The 25,323-nt window shown below is 39.3% G+C and overlaps 2 protein-coding genes across 4 annotated transcripts; one reads left to right on the forward strand and one right to left on the reverse strand.

Annotated features, from left to right (window-relative positions):
• Positions 1 to 1,364: 1,364 nt before the first annotated feature.
• On the reverse strand, positions 1,365 to 12,013 carry smpx (small muscle protein X-linked). 3 transcript variants are annotated; one of them, XM_018679299.2, is made up of 6 exons: positions 11,909 to 12,013; positions 8,821 to 8,880; positions 5,513 to 5,599; positions 5,198 to 5,239; positions 4,640 to 4,796; positions 1,365 to 2,074 (listed from the first exon to the last, which is right to left on the reverse strand). In XM_018679299.2, the coding sequence occupies exons 2-5, from the start codon at positions 8,854 to 8,856 to the stop codon at positions 4,647 to 4,649; spliced, it is 315 nt and encodes a 104-aa protein (XP_018534815.1). In that variant the 5' UTR covers positions 8,857 to 8,880; positions 11,909 to 12,013; the 3' UTR covers positions 1,365 to 2,074; positions 4,640 to 4,646. The 3 variants fall into 3 exon arrangements, with proteins under 3 accessions (XP_018534815.1, XP_018534814.1, XP_018534816.1); XM_018679298.2 differs by lacking the exon at positions 11,909 to 12,013 and adding an exon at positions 10,922 to 11,104; XM_018679300.2 differs by lacking the exons at positions 5,198 to 5,239; positions 11,909 to 12,013 and adding an exon at positions 10,922 to 11,099.
• A 1,443-nt stretch (positions 12,014 to 13,456) lies between these two features.
• mbtps2 (membrane-bound transcription factor peptidase, site 2) lies at positions 13,457 to 23,927 on the forward strand. Its single transcript, XM_018679286.2, has 11 exons — positions 13,457 to 13,881; positions 14,817 to 14,965; positions 15,137 to 15,275; positions 16,014 to 16,117; positions 16,457 to 16,584; positions 18,842 to 18,960; positions 19,369 to 19,549; positions 20,734 to 20,840; positions 21,407 to 21,605; positions 22,158 to 22,233; positions 22,792 to 23,927. Exons 1-11 carry the CDS (start codon positions 13,807 to 13,809, stop codon positions 23,012 to 23,014), a joined length of 1,500 nt encoding a protein of 499 aa, XP_018534802.1. The 5' UTR covers positions 13,457 to 13,806; the 3' UTR covers positions 23,015 to 23,927.
• The last annotated feature ends 1,396 nt before the right edge of the window (positions 23,928 to 25,323 follow it).

The following is a 25,323-nucleotide window of genomic DNA, read 5'->3' on the forward strand; positions in this document are numbered from 1 at the left end:
ATATGTGCTGTAATGGGGGAGAGATGTGGGGGGTAACTGGGCTGGTTGGGTGATGTGTGTGTGTGTGTGTGTGTGTTGTGTGATGGCATGTGTGCTTTAATGTGGCATTCCTCTCTGAAACAGATGGATTTGAAGGTTTAGGTCAGGATCAAAGTGACTCCATGCACAGAGATGCCCGTAACTCCTATCTAAAACCCAGTAATACCCATTATATATGCATATAATACAAGAATATTACAGCTGGATATATCAGTACTTTTTTTTTTTTGCTCTTCAGGCGCAGCAAGTAATGTGAAACTCTAACTCTAGGAAACTCTCCAAGCCACATTTTCCATCACAGTAAACATGAAGTTTTAATTTGTTTTTTGTCAAAGTTTCCAGGTTATTTAATTTTGCCTGAATGGAGTATTTTTTTCTGCACACATTATGCCTTGCTCTCTACTACCAATCTCCCGACATCCACAGCAAAAAGGAAAGTCTCGCCAGGAAATAATCCATTTTAATCACGTCACCATAAAAACTTTACTGTCATGTTCTGTCATCTCATTTGGGGTGTCTTTGTCAGCTAGCTGATACAGCTGTCAGCTTCACCAGAAAGATGATTCTTTCATTTAAAATGACGAGGAAACAAGGCAAAGAGGCTTCAGCCATGTTATCAAGCCTTGATGTCAGTATGCTAACATGCTGATATGTGGCAGGTTTAATTTTTGCCATGCTCGCCATCTTAGTTTAGCATTTTGGCATGCTAATATTTGCTAATTAGCACTAAACTCAAAGTACAGGTGAGACTGATGGGGATGTTGTTAGTTTACCATAAACCAAAGTAGTAGTAGAAATTATCCATGTGATAACATTTTACCAGCATTCACCATTCTGAAGAGTGAATGTTCAGGTAATTCACCAGATAACCAAAAACACACTACTAGTTACTACTGCTGGTAGTGCTACAGGAAATAGGATTCATCCTCTGGGGAATATGAATGTCTAAATGTCATTGCAATCCATCCAGTAGTTGTCACTCAACATGTCACTCAAAATCACAAATGTGAACCTCATGGTGGCACTAGAGGAAAAAATAGGGTGTCAGACAGCAGGCTGCATCCACAGGAGAGCACAGATGTCTGTCATTTGCTGAGATATTTCAGTCTAGAGCAAAGCAGTGGATTGAACAACCAACCAAGCTTGCTATCCCGAGAGCCACAATACTAGATTGGCTAAAAAGTGTTGCCAAATTCTATTTATATAAAGCAAGTATTTGCATATTTAAAAATATTTATTTAGTAATATTTAACTCTAGAAGACACCAGAATTCTCATTTTCTGTGATAGCAGATGTAGCCAGAAACAAATAACAAAGGCTGGACATTTTTTTAGAACCATCTTGATTTATTGCAGTATTTTCCTGAAGATATCCATCATCATAACTATTAAACAACAACATTTCCCCCTAAAAAGTAGCACAATTGCACTTAAATCCCACAAATTGGAACAACATTTAGAAAGGAATAATTTAATAGAAAGCATCAGTATAAATCAGTGTTGAATAGTTGGAGTTTTGACGGTATGGAAAAGACTTGGTCATCAAAGAGTTAAAAGGGGAATGACAATCAATTATGTCGATTGTCACTGAATGACCCAGACTTAAATAAAATATTGCTATTGTTAAAACAACCCCACAAAACAAAAAAGCATCTTGTGTACTTCTAAAAGTCCCAAGTAAAGAGGAGTCTTAGCTGCAGCAAAATCAAGTTCATCTTTACAGTACTTTTTTGTATAAATTATGATTTAAATTTGGATTTAATGACAAGACAGCATCAACTGAAATGGTAAGATCAACATTTTCTAGTGTTTTAATCTGTTAGAGTACTGACTGAAAGAGAGTTTATGGATGCCTGCTTTTTGGTGGGGATGGTAGTTAAAGGTTGGATATTTTCTGCAGACGTTGGCTTCACTGAAAGCTGTGCGTCCGAACATGTTGGGATTAGCTTGTAGTTTGCTAGTCTTCAGTGGCAGTGGGCAAGTCTGTGTCTATGAAGATTATCTGCTTTCCTCTCCGCCTGGCTGGCTGGGGGATCCTGAAGGGAAGAAAAGACAGATAAAGACACAGGGATTTCTGCTATCAGCGGTCTCAGAGCTGCTGACCCCTGAGAGGCAGCAGGACGGCAAGGAGAGGGCCAGGTCACTGCATTCATACAGGGCCCACTGTGACGAAATATAAGATCTATCACCTGCTTTCTCTCTGTACTTATCTCTCTTGACCTTTTTCCATTCTGCTTTCTCTCTGTGGCTTGATCTCCCTCTCTGTGCCACATTTTCTGTGTATTTCCATCTCAAGGTTCAAGTTTTAGTCATACCGGCACTTCTCAGAGGCAGACTTCCAGTTAAACATCAGTGGATGAAGCAATAGAGCTATAGTTTTGCTGGCAAAGTGATGTTTGAACACTGAAACCCAGTTGAAAAGAGAAGAGGTTATAAAGCACAGTAAATGCTGGTTAGCTTAGCTGACCCTTCTGGTTTGAAGCAGTCATGCTAGCCTGCAGATATCTAATAAAACTTTCAGAAATCATCATGCTCTTGATTTAAAAAACAAGGGATTCATTGCCTGCTGTATTTTTGGTTTTGTCCTAAGTTTTCTGGGTAATGTGATTTCAGAAATCTGCTTTTGGCTCAAACATAATCTTTGTACAACTGTATACCGATAGTAAAAAAGTATGTATAATGCTTAGTGTTCAAGAAATTGTTGAGATTTTTCTTTTTGTATGTGGCCAAAAGTATATGGACACAATAATAATAATGGACACAAGCAATATTGATATTATATTCTAATATTCAACACTTCTGCTTCCAGCGTTGAGCTAATATTTGTTTGTTTTTATGCAGCTGTGAGATGCTCCTCTGTTTTCTTTATGGATTACATTGCAGTACAAATAATGTCCATCTAAAGTTCACTCAGAAATCAGGTGGATTTCTGCGCTGCTTCTTAAATTTTTAAGTAATTATGTCACTTTCCCAACATAAATGTAAACTCTGACTCTGCTCAGAAATAGTATTTAGTAATATTTCTTTTTCCAGAGCAGCTCTGCCTCAGAGAAATGTGTTTATAACTAAAACTTGAACCAGCTTCTGTCTCTTTCTTTCCATCTCTCTCTCTCATTTATCTCCTACACAGCACACCCACATGGTTTGGGCAGGGCAGAACAGCCGCAGTGTTTGGATATTGTGGTTTCTATGTCCCGCTGAGAAAGTCACAGCACAGACTGCCCCTCTATACTCACACACACACACGTACACTTTTTTTATAAAACACACACACACACACACACACACACACACACACTCCAATATAGTATAAATATAGAGCTTGACTCAACCCCTCCTGCCCACACACAGAGGCATCAACACACACACTGTTTGACTCAAACAAAAGCTGAGCAGCCCACACTGACTCCCTGTGGTGAGCTCCAACTACTGCATGTAAATACTGTGGAGACGAGTCTCACTAACACCATCCATGATTGTTATCTCAGCATTTATCATGCCGGTACAGAAACATAATGTTTAGTGATTATGGAGTTATATTTGTCTAAGCAGTGGGACATTTTGAACACACTTTATTCCCCCAGCACACCAGTCATACATTTTAGTGTAAAGAATAATAACATTTAAGCAAACAAAAGTCTATTTTGCTTTATTATCCACCTAAGTGTACAATAATAACCTCTTCCACAAAACAGGTTTTTGTTCACTCAAATTATTTTACTCCTCTGTGTTAATAATATCTCTACTAAACATCATTTTTGTGCTTTGATATATTCAAAATGTGCTGTCGCACACTCAGGACTCTTTAGCCCAGTGACGGGTGATTTTCATTTGTGTTGTTAATGGCATTAAATAACATTTTTTTACAGAGTCATTTTCCCTGTTATCCTGAAAACTTATTACAATGTGACCTTTCACATTACCTAATTTTATACAGTGTATGATGACAGTGTCAGTGGTTAGTTTTGTCACCTTACAGCACCTTACAGGTCCTCATTTTCAGCCTGACCTAGAAGACTGGGGCTTTTCCAGGTTTCATGTCTTGCCTGAGTAGTTTCCTCAAACTGCTTTAAGAATTCAGGAGTAGATTGATTTTTTAAATTAAATTTTATTTATTTTGTTTGCAATGGATAATATCCTCAAAGTTTAAGTTAGACTGAATTATGTCTGTGTGTTTAGATTTGACTGAGTTATGACTCACCTTGTGGCACAAATTGCTGTGATCAGGCACTAAGAGTTTTATAGCAGCCATAGCTTTTCTAGTGATGACATTGTGTGTGTCTGTGGGAGGACTTTACCCCTTACTAGTCTTTACTCTTATCAGTGATACTGAACACAATCAGCTGTTCCCAGAAGCTTCTCTCTGTGTATTTGGAGAGTTAGATAGTTATTTGCTGTTTTCATACTCACAGACTGAATTTGCATCATTCACAAAGAACCAGTGACTCAGTTTGTGAACTCATCTCTGTGCTTCCTTACTTGTATTTTGGTTCTGATTTGCATCTTTTTCTTTGGACTCTTTGCACTGCACTCAAAAGAGCCCCTTCAGATATTTCAGGGGAAAATATGATCTCATATATCATTCGAGTCTGACCACCCACCCATGTGTTAATCCTTGGTGACCCATCGTAGTTCGTTCTTGACATTCTGCAGCTCTGATAGGTTGACAGCAGGCCCAGGCAGTTTCACCGCACCCGGCAATGCCTTCTTCTCCTCCGGCGTCTGGGCTGCAGCGCTGGGCTGGTCTGGTGAATGAGCCTGAAAGAAAATAACATGAGCAGTAGATGAATTTGGTGGCATTAAGAGAACAGAATACATTTTAGAAAATAGCTTCATGGTTCTTTAAATCACCAACCTCACACCATTTTCTGTGCATTGAATACCATATTATATATATTGTTAGTGTGCAGTGTTTTATCTTTGGCTACTTGAAAAATTTATTATTCTTTGTCCAAGTTAGTCATAATCTAACAACTTCTACAGTGTTCAGTCCTCTCTGTCCCAGCCGTGACCCCTCTACTCACTCATGGATTAACCTCTTTGTTGACATTTTACTAAATAAATGGTGGTAAATGGTGTCCGTTAAAGGACAGACATTAGACAATGATATTAGATTCTAGTTACAAATGTCAATGGGATTTTGAATGAAATTTTCTTACATCTGGAACAGAATCCGGAAGTTCTGGTTTCAGTGCAGCTCTCTGTGAGTGAAGCATGGTGATGAAAATGAAAAAGTACACAGCGGTCCCACATGTTTTGTGGGACAATGCAATCCCAGAATATCACACACTTAGATTACTTATGTATTTGTGATTAAAGGGAAATAACATGTATGCAAAACATGAACAAAGTGAGCCCAAACTTCTGGTTCCCACACAAAAATGTTTTCTGTGTCACATACTTGCAGGTACATGTTTTCTTCCACTTACCTGTATTTGTGTATGTGTGTTTGTGTGTCTCTTGTGTTGTCTTACCTCCTCTGTGTCTACTGTCTCCTCTCTCCTCTTGACAGGATGTCCCGCCCCTGGACGCAAAGCTCCCATCGGGATTTTCAAATTAGCCTGACGGACATCGAGAAGAGCCAATGAGATACTTTCATCACTTAAACAAATACAATTTCCTGTCTCTCTCTCGCTCTGTGTGTGTGTGTGTGTGTGTGTGTATTTGTCTCTCTGTTTGTACTCTTGATGTTTACTCAAAACCCCTTGTTTTGATTATGACCACTATTTCCTGGTTATCATCAAATCCCTAAAAGAGACTTGTGTCTGTATGAAAATTGGGACACACACACACTCTCACACACAGAGCTCAGAGATCTGCCTGCTAAATTGATGTTTTACTGCTGCGTGCCCTGATGTCCTGTTACTTGGATTTGATGTGTTTTGTATTGTACTGTACTGTAATGTATTGTATATATGCTCATATTGTACAGCTGTACAGACAGGGAGTGTGGTGTGCGTCACTGAGGATGCTGGATATTGTTCTATGAGAGTTTTATTTTTTTCCAGAGATTAAGATCTGAAGGTTAGAAGGAAGGTTCTGGAAGAAATCGCCTCATTCATAGCATGTTTGCTAAGGTTTGTATCACTGTAATGTTGCTTTGGCTGGGATTGTTTACTGTCTTTATGCTTAGCCTGCTGTTAACATGGAAGGATTACTGAACAGGCCTTCCAGGGCCCAAGGGGTCATGACGCGACACCTGAGCCAGGGCTTCTGTGTGAAGTTACTGTCAACATTTCTTGTTGGAAAGCCAGTCAAATGACCACAAACAGACTCAAAAAGACCACAGAGACTCAAAACTGCAAAGTCCATACTTCCAGTGTCTGTAGTCACCTTGCGTTTCTTCCGTTTTACACGTTTGTCTCATAATTCGTCCATGGCTGTTTGCAGTCATTTTATGAAACTCCACTGAGCGCAACCAAAGACTAAAGGAATATTTCACCCTAAATTGAAAATTCAATCATTACGCTCACCTTTAAAAAATATGTCCAAAATTAATTTACAAGGAAATAAAACACACTCTGAAATAACCCAAGTGGTGTAATTCCATCTCAGTCGCCGTCTTATTTTTAAAGGGAAACTGCAGTTTATCAAAACTTTGGACTTCATGTTGCCATTGGTTCTACTACTTTTACTACAAGTTATTCTTTTATCTTTTATTGTAAGTACAAGTTTTAGATTTACAGATGTGTTTTCCCCCATACCATTCCAAGCATGGTATGGTTTTGGTTTGGTTTTCATTCATTTAATCAAGCTATAATTGATATAACAAATAAAGAAATAAATAACAAATAGCAGCATCAAATGTACATACTTTCAGTCAGTGTTATTGCTTCTTGTTATTACAGTTTAGATGCGCAGTTGAGAAGTTTAAATGTAACTTTGACAAAAATGAATGTAGACTCAGTGTTTACTGTGATGGATTATACAGTTTAGCAGCTGGCAACAGTCTGACCTGAATGAAAATCAACTGATGTCTGGATGGAACACTAGAAATTATACAAACAAATGTCTACAACACAGCTGTTAGTATGTGTAATCTGTAGTCCCCTAAACCTCCTCACAGAGCACACATGAAAGTGTTTTATAGCCAAACCACTGCACTGAAGGCCTAAGTATTTACTTTTTTTATCATCTTTATTCTTCTTACTAATAGTGCACATGGCTGATAAGACTCTGCTTTAGGTTATACACGCAGCCTGAGTGATGTCAGTGAAGAATAGGTGTTAGAGGAGTAAATATTGGACCCACATTGGAAACATTTGGACTCAAAATGCTTAAATTGCACAAGCTGTTTGGAGGAATTTAGCGACTTGTTTTTTGGAGCTATTTAAAGATAGTACTTGCTATAAATTTTGGAGAAAGCTGAGATGGAACTACACAGTGTAACCTGCTGCATTTTGATCGATTCTATGAACATTACTGAAGGTGAACTAATCCTTTAAGCTTAGTGTGTTTTTGAACTTGAAGTGAACATCCAGGTGAGAGGAGAAAAAAAAGACAATCTGTCAACAATCTGTCAATCACACTTTGAATCCCAGACTGTAGTGTCCTTTTGCAAGACATGTAATCCTTACCTACACAGCTGGGCAAGAAGAGGAAGAGGCTATTTTTTCAGCTAGAATAAAAACCAAACAGACTTTGATTTTACTCTTAGGCTGAGATACATGTGAGATGTAGAACCAGTAGCCAAATAAAACTCAACACCAGTTTTGCTGGTGGTGTACATCTGCTGATTCTATCAGCTGTTCTGGCAGCAGCTCAACACTGTTTGGTGGTTGTTTTTAATTTGATAGTGTAATTGCTGGGTAACACACAGGGTGTCAGTGTAAATGCTGATCTACAGGAGCCATCAGCCTGGGTGGCCAAACAGAGGAGTGAGTTAAATTGTTCTTCACAGCCCATTTGTTAAAGGACCCTGCCCTTATTTGTGCAGGTTGTAGCATTTTAACTACAAGCCAGACTTACTACACCTTACCCCTTACCAACCATTTTCAAAAGCATAACAGATGTTAGTGAATTGATTTCTTTCCTGCCAGACAGTTTTCATTCATTATAGTACAGTATTTTCAATTTGCAAAGCTGTAATTTTTCATCAAATGAACAGTTTGTTCCTTTTTTGGTCAAATACATGCTTATATCTGACATTCAGTATTTGGGAGGCTGCTGCCAAATGGTAATTCAGTATGCCATCAGCAAATCAAATCCACAATACAAATGATAAATTAATGTGGGCATTTAAAGCAATTCTACTTGCAACTCTCTCAAAGATATGGTTTGCTTTTGAAAATTAAATGTTAGTTATTTGTAATGTGAAGCTGTACTGCTGTTCATGTTTGTGATGAAGACTGAACTCAGAGCCTCATGTTTTTACTGTACTGGTGTTTAAAAACCCTCTGTCCTGATGCCTGTCCCATGGTTAGAAATGAAAATGAGCACAATGAGAAGAGAGAGACGATGGTAGAAACCCTCTCTGATATGCGTACACACACACACAAAGCCATTACAACAGAAACACACATGACTCACTCTGCATCCCTTTGCCTCGCTACAACTCTGAATAAAGCCTTGATACTGTATATGCACAGTCAGAACTCTGTATTTGCCTTTACCAATAAATACTTTAATGTGGAAAAGCTTCTGACATCTACTGTCTCCACTTTACTTGTTATGGAGTATTTTTTAATCAAGGTATTTCTACTTCTGCTTCTCTGACACACACACTTTGTGAAACTACACTCACCCATGGAAACAGCTTATATTGAGCAGACAGATATTTTACCTGAAGGGCCTTGACGTTGGACGAAGGTTTGGACATAATCCCCCCAGTAAGTCCGCTGACCTGGAGGAAGCACAGATCACAGACATTCAGCTGTGTGTTTCAGTGTGTTTTTAAATGTGCATGTGTTTGTGTGTGTGCATGTTGGGGGCACTGGGACTCTGTTCTGTGGTTTTAAAGGCCTAGGATAGCATTTCAGTTGCTTAGCGACTCTTACAGAGAGAAGCAGGTAGAGGAACTGTTCTCTGAATCATTCATGAGAGGGAGACTGAGAGGCAGAGGGGAATGTCAAAGTAAAAGTGCCTCAATTTTAAAAGCACTGAGGGTGTGAGAGAGAAACTATGCACCGAGTATAATGATGTATAGCTGTAGAGTATGTGTGTGAATCTAAATGCACCTTCTCTCACTGACAGTCATTTGCTCTGTGCAGGAGCAGCAGTCACTAAATGGACTTATCGATCACTCTGGCCTCAGTTTCAATCCCAACCAACCACATAAACTCAGAAAACACTCTGATGAGTTGTTGTAGAGGACATGAACAAATAATGCAGTTTGCCATTTAATTCAGAGGACTTGTTTGAAAGCTCCAAGTCCATCCTTCCTCCCTGATGATTTGAAAATATATAGTTTCATTTTCATAAGGCTGTGTAATTAAATCCCAGTAATGTAAATCCCTCACTGTGCTCCCCTCTTCCACACTTCTTCTCAGCCTCTTTTCAGTTATTTTTTACCTCCTCCCTCCAGCTCCCCCCCCCTTTTGCTGTTTCACAGATCAACACTGACCCAAGTGGTTCCTAATCGTAGAAGTTTCCATGGCCTATTTATCTTATCTTTTAGTGGCTCAGAGGACCAGAGGAACTGAGTGAGTCTCAGGCTCTCTGACTGCTGCTGCTGCCGCTGCATTGATGGCAGCACTTAGATACTGTTGCTAGGGTGTTGTTTGTGCAACAACATACAGTAAGAGCTTTGCTGCCCTTGACATCAGAGCAAAAGCCTGGACACCCCCAAAATACACAACCGTGGACACAGACACACACTTATGCTTACACAATGTGATGATATTAATATTGGCCACGAGTAGCAGCTGCTCTCTGATGCCGCTATGCAAAGCCTGACAGGCCCTTTCACTTTCACATATATTGTATGTGCACACTCATATTTTCTGTCACACTCACAAATGCACTCATAACCACAGGTACAATTATTCCTCACAGACTACTTTAGATTATTCAAATCTTCAAGCATTAAAACCCTTTAAAACCTCTGTGCTGACACCTCACAGAAAAACTCTCTGAGGTATGTGTGTGTCTGTGAACGTGCATAGGAGTGTGCGCATGCATCAGTGTGTGTTGTTATTACTGTATTTCTGGGATATCAATGAAAGAGCTGTAGCTGCATGTACAGTAGCAAAAATGACTAAAAAATATATTCTTTGTCTGGTTCATTACAATGATATTTTGTTTTTGACTTTATATATCTGAAAAACTTTGTAGTGGATTGACAAGAAAATTTTATACAGACATTCTTCAGAGGGTGAAGCTGAATGACTTTGGTTACATTATGACTTTTCCTGTAGCGTCACTGAGAGGTTAACATTTTTGGCTCAACTATTGGAAAGATTACTGTGAAATTAACCACAGATATTCATGCTCCCTGGAGGATGAACACTGATAACTTATATAATCCCTAAACTTTTCATATAACATCATTATCTGGTCAAACTTTAACTTAAAACTAAAACTAAAAACTATGACTGCTACAATGACATTCCTATCAGCCGCAGTTTTAGTTTGTGCTAACTGCTAATAGCAAATGCTAGCATGCTGACAGGATAAGTTAAGATGGTGAACCTAAATATTTATATAACCACCAAACATTTATTTAGTTTCTAGCTAAGAGTAAGGTGAGAGGATCAATATTGTCATTTAACAAAACTATTCCTTCAAGGATTTACACACCAGGACCTGCAGGTTATCAGAGATATATACTTTAGACCATTAACTATGAAATACTGAGGGAATATTACAGTAGTATCCTACCACAAATCAAAAACACAACATGTGCATCAACACACTCACACATAAACAAAGCAGATGTAACTTACCTGTTGATGATACAACACTGTATTGTCTGATGTTTGATTTGAACGCACTTAGACCTCTCCCTTGTTCACTTACACTTTCTATGTATCTCTTAAGGACTTTTTTCCACTCCACTCCCCATCTCTTTCTTTTTCTTTCTCTTTTCTCCCTCTCTCCGCCCTCTCTCTTTCTCTCTGACTGCCTCATAAGTGGTAGAAGGATTCCTCTCATATCTGGGATTTGTTCTCACTATAAATAGACGAGTGATACACAGAAGGGACCTGCTTTCTATCCGCATGCTCACACACTCTCAGGCACACATGGACACACACAGAGACAGACCAAAACATAGTCAAACAGTAGCACAGGGCACTTGGATCTCCTGAATTTGAACACCTTTTTAAGATTTTGGAGCTATAATTACAGTAAAATGTTCCAGTGAGGAAAATAATTCAACTGCAGGACCAAACAAAATAAAACAAAACAAATTTGACATTTAAGCATGAAACATTCAAACACAAAACTTTCTGGTTATAGTATATTCACACTGATTTCAATATCTTTCATAATTTTTTGAGCTATGATTAGAATAAATGTTCCGATGAGGGAAGGTATCTAACTGCAAGACCAAACTTCATTTAAAAATGATAACAAAACAAAACACTCAAACACAAAACCTTTTGCTTATGTGATGTTCATAAATGTTTAGAATGACAAGCATCATTCTTTTTTTTTTTTTTTTTTTTTACTGCCTCTTCTTCAAATCCTGACACTTCAATCCTCAAAACACTTCTCATCTTAGTGACTAAAATGGCACTGCCCTATTTCTGCTTTGACAGTCACTCAAACACACACACACACACACACACTCATGCACACGCAGAAGTAGTTATACTGGTATATCTGCAATTAGACATTGATGCACAACCAAAAGCCCAGAGGGAAACTGTGATCTCACAGGGTTAAAGGTGTGCGTGTGTGTGTGAGAATGTGTGTGTGTGCTCTCTTACCTCCTGGCGTGCGTGGCTGCTCTGCCCTGCCTGCTCTTCCTCTGAGGTCTTCTTCGGCTACCTGACCTGTTTCCGCTCGGCCTGATTGGCTCAGAGAAACAGGAAACTCCTCCCCGAGTGGAACCCGACCCAGCATCAGCAAAGCAGAATGAGTTTTCAGCCTCTGCGTGAGTCTGTTTCTGTCTGTGAATGAGTTTCTATATATTTGAAGTCTCTGGAGTATGTGCTTTCACTAATGCTGCACCTACCTTTCTTTCAATACGTTACTCAGACGAAGCTATCCACCTTCATTGCATCACAGTGATCCTCAGTCTCACCTATGGAAATTTATCTACTGTGTGCGCAGGTATTAAAATGAAGAGACACAAACTGCAGGCTTGTTATATATTTCAAACTATGCAAATACAACCCACACACACTCACACCTGGGGCAGTCCTTACCTATCACAGATAAACACATTCACCACTGAATGTCATGCTCTTGCCTCTAGATATTTGAAGTTTCGCAGGAAGCTGGGACCAAACTTCAAAACACAAACATACGAATGTGGTAGCTGAACTGAAATTGTAGTAGTTTAGAGCCACTCCACAGGGAGATGATGATGGGTGTTGTAGCATGAGGTAATATTGGTGACTTCCTTAGACAGTGCTGATGTGATGATTGTGTTGCAATATCTCATGGCCTTAGGCATGATAGGATTACCAACTGGGCAAAATTGGTCACTGCCACTTTGCCCCAAACCCTCCTCATGTGGAGCATTTAGTGATGGGTTGGAGTAATTTGACTAACTCATTTGTTGAAATTTGTTTGGTGATAGGCATCACTGAAGCAAAACATAAAGTGATAATGATAAGAACCTGTGTGTCTCTAGCAAACCTTGAGGCCCTGTCTTTTAATTATTTCACTTTATATTGTTGTGATATGGTGCAACTTAATGTTTGAGTGCACAAAGACGTGCAAACATTTGCCATCATGTTACTGAAATTAATCATGGGACGCTGAATAGTGGCCACATCGATGTTAGGTGCATCAACACACAAAGTTTCATCCACCAGCAGGTTTATATTCCCTGTTCCCATTTATGGCTTAATGAGTCAGGCCATGCACATTTATTGGTGTCTTTTTACCCTCCTGACCTTTTGGTAGGATGAAATCGAATATGTGGACACACAGTTTCTTTTTTATCCCTGCAGCTCAGGCACAGTAGTTCTGCAAACTCTGATTGATTATTCTGGGGTCCATTTTAAGGAATAGCACTGCCTTCCTGAGCACAACGTTAAGTAAAAGCCTTTTCTTTCTTTTGTTCTGTCCTTCTTTCCTTCTTTCTTACTTTCTTTCTTTCTCTTTAGTTAATTCATACATGCTTTCTTAGTGTATTTCTTTCTGCTCTTCTGTCTTTTTTGCTGTGTATCTATCTTTTCCCCCTGTTTTTGCTTGAAAAAACACATGGAAAAAGTAGTTGCTGATTATTTCCTGTCAGCTGATTTACTGATTATTCAACTATTAATCTCAAAGAAAGAAAGAAAGAAAGAAAGAAAGAAAGAAAGAAAGAAAGAGAAAGAAAAGGAAGGAAAGAAAAGCAGATTGGATTGATTGAATTTAATTGGATTGAACACCGGGTGGCGATAGTGTTCCGTGTCGCTCCTGTTTGATCTTTAATAAAAGGACGAAGAAAAAGCCAAGCAGGAAGAGTTTTTTGTCGCACAGTGCCGACGGTTATTTCCATTCAGAGCATCTCTGAAAACAAACTCTACCTTCTTTAACATTTGATATAAAATGCCGACATTTTAATGCGGTGTCGAACATGTGCGACCGCGGCTAGCTGCGTGACGAAGAGCGGGCAGAAGGAGCGATGGAGACGGCGCTGCTCGGTTGACTCAGTCCTATCTGATGCACCATGATCCCTGTGCCTCTGCTGGTGTGTGTGATGGCTGCCTGGTGTGCTGTCTATTTGGCCGACACACTGCTGAGGGTGAATATGTGTTCTTGTTTTTGGTGTAATAGAGGGAGAAATCAACCTAATAATTACATTAAACAGTGTCCACAGACTTTATGTAGACTGATACTGCTACAAGGCACTAAACTGGACACATAGTCCTCAGACCTTGTGAGGAGCTAATTGTTTTTTGTGTGGTTACTAGGTTGTGTATAGTACTGAGTGTATGAATACACACAGTATTGTGCAAAAGTTCCAGGCCCAATAGTTTTTATTCATCAGTTAACTTCATGCAAAGTGCAGAAAAAAAACTAAATGAAATGAATATTTTGTGTGACCTCCCTTTGCCTTTAAAGCAGCATAGGTAGCTGACAGGTCAAGGCACTTGGCATGTAGGTTGTTCTAAGCATCTTGAAGAACTCAGGATCTCAGAATCAGGGCTCTGTGGGGGGTAGGCCATCTATTGCAGGAGTCTGGCTGTATGTTGGGGTTGTGATGGATAAAGAACTAAACATCTTAACTGCCTAAAACCTTTGCACAACACTAACTGGCCAAGTATCTGTTGGTCAGTTAGCGCTGCAGTACAGAACCGGCAGTCATTTCTCTAAAGTACTTTCACAGTGTTTCTATTAAATACACTTAGTCTCCACTTTATTTGATACACTTATAAAATCTACTGCAATCCACTCTGAATATAATGCTGTCCAGTATGATTATGACCTCAATGCTAAACATACTGTATACATGTACATACAATTAACATTTGGCCAACAATCATATGCATCATAAGAATAAATTTTATGGCAGAACAATTGTATTGGATTACATTAGATTGTGCGGATGTACCTAATAAAGTGGCTACCGAGTGCAGTGTATCTGTCAGAAAGCACTGACATGTTTAGTTTTCAACTGTAAAATGTACATATATCAGCCATTTCCACCTGTCCACTGATCCTGTCTCTGTCCCGTAGTCGTCGGCAACACACCGGATCAGCTACGAGTCATGGCTGGCGAGTCGGGGGCTAATGTTGTCTCCTTTCCACTTGAGGTGGCAGACCACCATGTTCAATCGGCTGTTTGCATACTGCGCCCGCATCAACCCCCGAGCCCTTTACCTGTGGTGAGGACGGCTAATTCATAGATAAACTATCTGCATTATGCCCTCTTCCACACTTTCATGCTTTGTCCTGTTCAGTTTTTTTTTCTGCACTCACCCCCAAGGTCATAAAGTACAGCCAAATTTCGCCACTGAAAATAAATTCTCAGTTGTGTTAATTTTTATCTCTCTCAGGTTCAACAGTGGTCTGGTGTTCGGCATAGTGGCCATGCTGGGATCAGTGGTGCTGCTGATAAAGACGCTGCAGCAGACGCTCGCTCAGATGACCACAGACAACCCTCGGATAGGAGGTCAGCAGGCCTTGCAGGTGGTGGTACGTACATACTGGACTGGACGTTTATGAGCTTTTCTAGGTGATTCACAGCAGGCGAATTAAACAGATTGGGGAGGCTTTGTTTCCAGGCTTCAGAGTTCCTATGACATCCAAAAAATGTAGTATGGCTCAAATATTCACTTAAATTTGACTTGTAAAGCATGGTGTATCTTCTAGTCTACAGAGGTCAGAGATTAACTGGAGTTCAGAGCTTAAATGTCCTTGAATGTTCGTACAAAGACTGAAATTCAAGCAAGGTTGTCGTAATAAAAGTCCCCAGTTATGACGAGGGCTCTTATTTTGCATTTTCCTCCTGTTCACTTTTTATTCCAAATAGCTGTGTACATTAATGTGAGCGCTACTCCCACTGGACCTTTGTAGGTGATTCATGGGAAGCTATTAGCAGGCCATTTATATTGGCGAGTATTCAGCCCAGAGGAGCAGAAAATGCAAAAGGAGGAGAAAAATGCAGACCGCATAGCAAACCACAGCCTCAGCAAAAAGCAGAACACAATTATGAGGAAGGAGACAAAAAGAGTTGGAAGGAGATTTAAAGACATCATACTGATACTAATATAGTGTTTATTTGCCAAATGTGCAGCACAGGGCAGATGAATAATCATATGTCAATAAAAATTTCCTGCTATAAAAAGTTAAAAATCCACATAAAAATTTTATCAAAGCTTAAAACATCCATTGATGGCCGTTGGTGTTGATGTTGTGTTTCTGTGTCTCGAGGTCCCTGGTGTCAATCTACCCACCAGTCAGCTGGCCTACTTCTTCATTGCCCTGCTGCTCAGTGGAGTCATACATGAGCTGGGCCATGCTGTGGCAGCACTGAGGTGATTACAGAGTCACTTTTACCATAACATTAAATGTTACCATGGCAACCACTTCCCATTAAGACCGATCATTACAGTATGGTGGGCACTCAAAAATACTGTTTTGTTATTGGCTACACACACACTGTGGGTGTTTTTCAGAGGTTTTACATGTAAATTTAGATATTTTTTAATCAGGTTTGGTGTGATTCTGTTTCTCGTACTTATTTCTGTGACTACATTTGACTTGACCTTCATCTTGTAGCAGCATGTGATGAGTTATGTGGTCTCCTTCTCTTCAACAATGCTCTGAACTTTTCTTCTGGAGTACTTAGAGAATATTTTTCCATCTCCTCACAGGGAGCAAGTACGAGTGAACGGCTTCGGCATGTTTGTGTTTGTGGTGTATCCTGGTGCATTTGTGGACCTCTTCACCACTCACCTTAACCTCATATCACCCACGCAGCAGCTCCGCATCTTCTGTGCCGGTAAGAGTTTTTATCCAGAGATCTGCTGATCACTCTTCAGGGCAGACATGATAATCCTGAGTATTTTGCCAGCGAATGTAATCGCAGCTATTAATCACAATTATTACAGGCGTTAGGTTAAATACTCATTCCAGTTTTCCCAGTGAAGGTCACTCAGAGGTCTTTTATTTTCTAAACTCCAGGCAGCTGCTCCACATCAAATCATCTCACTCTGCAATTAAGAAAATTAGATTTTAATGAAATGATTGGTGGAGCTGGCGTTAATTCAAGCATGAATGTGACTGATGTCTCCTACGGGCCACCATAGGAGATCAGCAGGAGCTGGTTAATGACTGATTATTTTCAGTGCAGCCTGGACTATGAAAATAGAGCAGTTTTTGATTAGAAAGCAGGTTTGAAGCAGCAGAATAAAAACAAAACGATCCTTACACAAAGTCTGAAAAAGATTTGAATGCAGTTCCTTCAAAAAGAAGGCTAGATATTAGACATCTGAAGGGCTTAAATCTCTTGGATATTTTTCATGCCTGATATTTTTGTATCCAGTTGCAGGCTGTTTATATCTGTAAATTAAAAGCAGGATTGTTGTGACAGTGGATTGTACTGCTGGAGGCTGTTCAGTCCTTCTTAGTGGAGTTACAGTCAGCACCAAATAACCTGTAGCAAGCACCACCATTAATGCTAGCTATAGTAGCTGGGAAGATGATCAGCTCATAATGAGCAAATACTAAAATTGAGTGATTCTTTTTTTATTTGTTGTTCCAACAGTATTTTGCCCATATGGCTGTCAATGTATTAAATCACATTCTGTGTGGCTTTTAAAAAAGTCTTATATTGAATTTGTCGAGCACTGCAGAAACTCAACAACCAGGAGTTAAAAGATCCCATAGAAAAAAGGGTCGGTTATGCAGTAAAATCAGCTGACGATGACAAAAAGCTGACAGATATCACAACAAATTTGATCTATTCTGTATATTAGTGTGCAGTTTAATCTGCAATAACCCCAGTCCCAAGACATTTCTTTTGTGCTCATGCTGGACTTGTATGAGAGTATTTTTACTCAGTGATAAAATAACTAAATTATTGAATTTCACTTTGCAGCTATGAGCCTGCAGATGGCAGTGAAGAGCTACTGTAAAAAATATGTATCTTTAGCTGGAGAAAATTTCTGTCCAGCTTTTTCTCTGCTTAATGTGACAAGAGAATAAGTTGGGTGGTGACTGCAGGCATGAGACCGAGACATCCAGTCAAATCATCTGACAAACCAGAGAGAGAGAGGGAGAGGGAGGGTGACATAACAGCATGCTGTGTTTATTTATGTGTCTCTCTCTCTGTCCACAGCAGAGATCGCTCTGCTCACAGGGGGGCTCTCTCACATAACATGTTTATAATTTATCCCTGTAGAGATAGGTGATGCAACTTAGTATAGTTAATAGTTTGTTTACTGTAAAGAAATATATGCAACCTTTCTTGCCTGTAGGCCTGAAATTAAAATCCCTTAGATCACACTGGGGTTTTTCACTTTAATTCTAGGATATATATTTTCAGTGGCGGATATATCCTACATTTAAGACCTAAAAACAGTAAGATTTTATATTCCCATGACGAAGGAATTTCCTCAGAATATCTCACTATCTTAAGCTATTAATTTTCCCCTTGCCGGAGACTCTGTCTGGTCTGTTGCATGAGACTGTCATCGTGTTTAGATGCAGTTTTTTTCTTTGCATCAAATTCTGTGTGTTTCAGACCTAAAAACTGTGTCTTGACCTCATCAGGCAAAACCTGCCCATGTGGTTTTGGGCAACTGACTGTGTCTTCTTGCATAGTCAGGATGGTATAGACAGTTATTTTTAGTGCACAGTGGTTATTGTCTTGCCACCACATCCTACAGTATAAATATGTGGAAACATAAAAAACAGCGTGCTGTGACTGCTGGCTTCTCTGTACTCTGTACTTTTCCAGTTTGGAGATGTTACTTGGTCATGTTCTTAATCTTTACAATATTTAAGTTACATAATTCAGATGTTTGAAGCCTTTGGAGTCAATTGGTCAATAAGGGAAAAAAAATCAATTATTTTGAGTAGCGAGTAAATGTTTCAGTCATTTTAAGCAGAAATGGTGGACTTCTCAATGATGTTGTAGTCCAATTCTAATATAAATGAATGCTTTAGAAAGTCAGAAAAGTCAAACTAAAATGTAATTAAATCTAAACTGAAAATGGGATAATTTAAAAGATACTTTCTGTATTTTTTCTCTATAGGAGTCTGGCACAACTTTGTTCTGTGTGTGGCAGCGTTAGCGTTCCTCTTCCTGTTGCCTCTCTTTCTGTTTCCCATGTACTCCACTGGAGGCGGGGCACTGATCATCGACGTCATTCAGGTCAGTGCAACAGATTTTTAGGTGTTAATTAACTTTTTATATACCAGTGTTTAAGTAACTATTTACTATTAAGTTTAATTATACTCACTCCCTTAAAGGAATACAAATAGATGTATTCTCGTTCTTGCTGAGAGTTAAGATAAGGTGGACACCACTCTTATGACTGTACAGTTAACATGAAGCTACAGACATTTAAAAATCTCTGTTGCTCAAGGTCTCATTGGCAGTAGTTGAGTATGTTTGTCAGTCCCCCTCCAGGATTGCAAGATTGCAGGACTGAAACCATCGGGCTATGCTTTCGTGACAGCATGACCCATTTGACCCCGTCTTAATATTTGTGTGTGTGTCTGTGTGTCTGTGTGTCTGTGTCTGTCTGTCTGTCTGTGTCTCTGTGTCTCTTTTGACCAGGGCTCTGCGGCCGATGGTCCGCGGGGTCTGTCGGTCGGGGACATCGTGACTGGGCTGGAGGACTGTCCGGTCAGGGGGGTGGAGGACTGGAGCAGCTGCCTGTCTCACCTCTCTCACACCCCACAGACTGGATACTGTGTCCCTGCTGCCAGCCTGCAGCCCAGCTGGGCTCATGGACGGGGTGAGCATGCTGTTTGTGCAGTGAGGTCACCTAAAGGCTCTGTCAGAATAAGAGAAAGACATATTTAAAGTAACAGTGAAATGAAAACTGACTCACCTTCTTCATTTTGTTGGTGCAAATTCAATTGTCAGAACTTTTGCAGGCACCACTGTGGGCTCCTGAATCCGCTTTTTGACATTTTGTACATGATGATGTACATTGTACATGTAAATGATTAATTGAAAAAATAATTGGAGTATTAATTGATAATGAAGATAAATGAAAAATTTTCATCTTAACCAAAGGGTAGAATTACACAGCGTCCCTCCATCGTCATATAAAACTTCTTCACACAGAAAAACCTTTTACTTTCACCACAGTGTGTGCTAAATTTATTTCCTTTCCATCTCTGTTTTTGATGATGTTGATGCTTTTGTTCCTCTCTGCATTTTGCTGCACACTGTTTATGTGCATATTAATCAAGCAAGTGCTTGGATGTCTTTAAGGTTCTCCACCCTAACAATTATAATAATACTTATAATAATACTAATAAGTGGAAAACTTGACCTCATGAAAATTAATAATAATGCTTTTTATTATTAGTATTATCATTATTATTCAGATTTGAACTTTTAAAACTTTAAAACCAAGCATAAGGGCTTATTTGGTCCTGTTTAAGCAATTAAGAAGCATCTAAAATCAATCTGTCACTCAAAATCAATCAAGTTACTCATGTTTTATTTCATCCAGTCAGGTTTCATGTAACTCTCTAAATTCTGCACTCAGTATAAAAAATACTAAATCATCTACCGTGTCAAAAAACTAGCTAAAACAAACATTTTTAATCTGCTTAACTTGCTTGCTGTTATCTGGTTTTACTCATTACTGTACAATTTTACTACTGTATCTCATGTCCTTATTGTTATTGTACATAAACAGTTAAGCCAGTTTTCGTGAGTGCACAGCCTGAGGTCTTGGTGACATGTGAGGAGTCATGAGGATAATCTGAGTTCTGTTATGAAATGTGTGATACTCTGTTCTCGTCTAATCAGCTGCTGTTAGAAGATTTTAAGAACTGAGGGGAAAAAACACCACTGACGTCCATCTTTGTGTGTGATGTGATATATTTCCAGAGTTACTTTATTCCAGCCTGACTCACACAAATCTAATCACCCTGCTTCTCTCTCCTCCATCCATCTTTGTAGCTTTCAAGCGTTTGGATGGAACAATGGACTGCTGCAGCAACAACAGCCTGACAGACCTCTGTTTCTCTTATATGAAACCACTGGGCAAGAACAGCAGGGAGCGAGAGGTGACACACACACTCACACAGGCCGGGAGTTTTTATGACTGGTTTATCATGTGAACAGGTTTGCAAGCAAGTTTTATTTATATTACTTCCTTTATTCAATTCAGTTCCTTTTATTTCTATTTCTGGCTCCCTTATTTGCCATTACATGTCTTTGACGCATGAAAAGCAGCAGTTATTATTACATAAAGGCACATTTCAGCAATATAATATAAAAAATAAACATACATTATCCTCCATTACATTTCTATTTGATTTACTTATGGTTTTCTGTGACCATTTCTATGCAGCTGTGCTTTATCGACAAGTCATGGTCATAGGAAAAGTCAGCCAACAGTCAACAAGTTAAATCATAAATCGATATAAGAAGTGTGACTTTTAAAAATGCGATGGGGCGGGGGGGTTGGGGCAACAAAGAAACAAAGACACGTGACAACTACAAACCAAAAAACATCAACAACAACAACAGGAAATGTTACATTTAAGAAGTGAAAACAATTGAAAATTTCCTGACTTCTTCTATATTTCTTCTATTTACGTTCCTTCTATTTGTGATCCTGTGGCTGCAGTACGCCTGTATGCCAGTGCGTAAGATGGTGACAGGGACGCAAGTGTGTCGTACCGACGATGACTGCGCTGCGCACTCCCACGCCACCAGCGTTTGCGTTACCCCCTCTCTGGAAAACCAGACTCGCTTCATCCGGGTCACACACCCTCCGAACACACACATGCTGTTTGTGGGGTATCCGCCGCACCTTCAGTACGCCGGTATGTATAGTATATGTGAATACTGACCAACATTACTTCCCCTCTTTATTTCATTGTTGTTGTTTTTTCCCACCATTTAACTGGTAAATAAAATTTTACTGTAAAGTTATAGATGTTTTTTTAGAAGATATTTCTTTAGAAGTAGTCACCACTGAAGGTATGGAAGTCCATTTGTGCCAATGTGATGAAAAAGAAAGGCAAGAGAAAATAATGACTTAGTACCACAAAAATAAAGAGAGTTTCTCAGTATTTTTTGATACTAAGTCATAATTTGAGGGAAGTTTCTCACTCTAATGACTTCAAGGATTTTTTAAAATCAGATTGACAGAAATGGACTTCCATATGACGGAGGAGTGAGCTTGTAATGTTTGTATAATTGCTGTTTACAGTGCAGCTGTGAGCTGTTCCTCCAGTGTAGTGAGTGAGTAGGAAGAGGCCTGTCTACTGCTATTTAAGACAGTTGAGAAACAGATTCATTAAATGTTTGATGTAAAAAGAGTAAATAAACTCCAGCAGTATGACAATAAAACTTTGTTTTTTTATCTTTCCTAGTGAGTTTGACCAACTTTGTCCCCCGCTTTGGTTTCCTCCACCTGGATCTGCCAGTCTTCTTGGAGACTTTCTGCAAGTATCCTTCCACATTTAAAGGACTAGGCTGCCGCCATAATCAGGAGATGGATGTACGAGGAAATGGCTCTAGAAAAGTGAAAGCTGCTCTTCTGACAAGGTCACACACACAAAATATAAACTAATGATGTTACTTTTGAAGGATAAAAGGGTAACATAAGTCCTTAGTTGACAAAGTACTTTATGTAGTAGTAGTAATAAAAATCAGAAACCAATGTAACCAAATATGCACTGCAAGCGCAAATTAAAAGAAATAAGTTCATATATATAAACAAGTAAAATTGTAAAAAAAAAGAAATAAGCTTATATAAAACAGAATACCAGTCACAAAATATATGGTAGTGCATATAAAATACTAAAATAGTGACAGGAAATAAAACCACAATTTAAAGGGTCTTAAAAAGTCTTTTATGTAAGTCGGTGAACCTTCCAGGGAAACATGAATATCTGTGTTTTCTATATTTTATTGGTTACTGGATAACTGTGTTCAAAGGGCCAAACTCCTAAAATGTGTAAGTATGAATCATTGTGTTTATCATCCTTAGCCCTGTTGTCTCAGATATGTGGTGTCCCTCTCTGGCGCGTTAGCTGTAGTCAACTCCGTGCCGTGCTTCGCTCTCGACGGTCAGTGGATGCTGAATGCTCTGCTGGAGGCCACACTGGTTACTGTGGTGACAGACCGTCAAAAGCGCGAGCTGATTGGTTTCTTCCTGCTGCTTGCGGGCAGCGCCCTGCTGGCAGCCAACGTGGCACTGGGCCTGTGGATGGTCACAGCGCGATAGCCACAGCGGTTAGCTGCCCTGGCAGGACAAAAACCTGAATGAATAAAGCCCCATGTGGACTGAGAAATGTTGTCAGGATGCGCTTGAGACGTTTGGACCATTAAACTGTGAACATACAGGGAACAGACTGCATTACCCAGCAGTACTGCCTGATTTCTGGAGACTGTTGAGCAAAATATTACTCTGCCTCTAAGCCCTTACTGGACCACCAGGGAAAACAATCAACAACTCACTTCTTCCACCTTAAAACCGCCATATACACAAAAGCACATATACAAGTAAATAAAGCACTTGCTGTAAAGCACTGTCCTGTGTGACTGTTTACAAAGACTGTACAATATTTCCAAATTTTAATATTTGTAATGTGTTTGTGTTCAAAGTTTGAGAGAAAACCGTCTTGGTTTTTCAAGGGTTTGATTCCAAAATGCCATATTTAACTTCTGAACACAAAGAAAGTGTTTGTCTTGGCCTAACTTCAGGCATGTTTGGACAAAAAAAGTTTAAAAAGCCTTAAATTTATTAGCTAATGCATGGCAATACCTTGATTTCTTACCACATATTACAGCTGGAAAAAAATGTGCTACCTAATATTAATGCAACAGTATTTCAAAAGAACTGCCTCCTCATAAATGTCTACATTCATCTATGTTTCAATGAAGATAGCTCCTATAACATTTTGCAACATTCAAGAAATGTTGGATGGCGGGAATCCCATTTTGAAATGAAACACATTTGCTCTGTTAAGTGTCTTTCTCCTCCTCTGGCATAATGGGAGGGTAGTTGAACTTTTTCCCACTAGTCCACAAAGTGTAAGATTCATTTTTAGTCTATGTCTGTAATCTGGTTGTAAAAGTTGATTGTCAAAACTGTGGAATAAAGGACTGATTTTATTTAAGGGCTCTTTTAAAGCTGATTAATGAGTCAGAGATAAGTCATTCCCAGTTTCATCGTCACAAACACATTTGAAGCATAGTGCATATTGCAATCTTCTCCTCTGGTAAAATACCAGTACTTTGGAGGGAACAAGAGTTTAAAATTCCATCCATTGACCCATATACTTCACTGTTCAGGGTCACTGGAGGCTGGAGTCTAACTCAGCACGTATGGGGTGAAACACATACAGTTATAGACCAACAAACACATTTAATGCCTGCAGGTAATTTAAGATAGGCAAAGTAGCTTTATTTATATAGCACGTTTCTAACACAGACAAATTCACAATGCTTCACACAGGCAAAGAAAAGCAGTAGAACAATATTCAGAAATAATACACAATACAACAGAATATTAATTGATACAGAATTAGATTAAGTGAAATGAATTACATAAAATTAAACTAAAAAGACAGCAAGCAAATATGTTCTATGTGTACAGTGGGAAAAGAAGCCATGTTGTACAGTTAAATACAGGTCGTTGTTAAAAAAACAAGAGTGAAAAATCCCAAATTCAGTTTTTAACAATCACTTGTTTTTTTTTTTTTGTTCACAGTGCAACTAAGTCTTTCTGTACATTACACATCCGCTCACATGAATGCTGAAGTGGACATAGAGAGTTTAACACCTTTTACTCCTCATATTTAGGATGGAAAATAGAATGCTTTTGTTGTGTTTGTATCATGTGAAAGGTCTTGAAAATTCTTCTCTAACACATGCAGGTAGCCGCTCCTCTCGGGAGTTTGCCTTGACTGCAGAGCAGAGCACCTTTCTAATTTTATACACTTCATATTCCCGGCACACTGTCTTCCTCAGACACTGTAACAAAAGCACACAGGCTACACTTTTAGCGAACTGCTCCAGACCACAGTGTTGCTTCAGTCTTTTCAAGGAGTCGTGCAGTGATTATGTTTTCCTGAGTGTGTGAGCGAAGAGAGATGACACATTGTAATTTGGAAGGGTGTTTCCCACAGACATATAAATACTGAACGCCCTTCAGCTTAGACACAGAGGTGTGTTTAGCAAAGATGAGCAGACATCTCTGTCAGCAGGTTCAAATTTGTTGCTTTTTTAGAGACTTTATCATTGAATAATTGTATGTGGGAGGATCGGACTGTGTTACGAGCAGGACTTGGCATCTTTCTTGTGTATGTGTTTGTGTTCAGATAAGGCATTTTCAAAGGCTGATTTTCTTTCCCCAATCTATGTGAAAAGATTACTTATGTGTCCTTGCATGTGTGTTTCTGTTGCTTATCTTGTGCTAACTGACAGCCTGGAGCAACGTTTGGGTAAACAGACATGGGAGGATGATGAAGAGGAGGAGGATAGTGGGGTGAAGGGAGGCATGTTCTGACTGTCTGGTTCGTACTGACCCAG

Source organism: Lates calcarifer, linkage group LG24 (assembly GCF_001640805.2).
Source record: "Lates calcarifer isolate ASB-BC8 linkage group LG24, TLL_Latcal_v3, whole genome shotgun sequence".
NCBI classification, from domain to species: domain Eukaryota; kingdom Metazoa; phylum Chordata; class Actinopteri; family Centropomidae; genus Lates; species Lates calcarifer.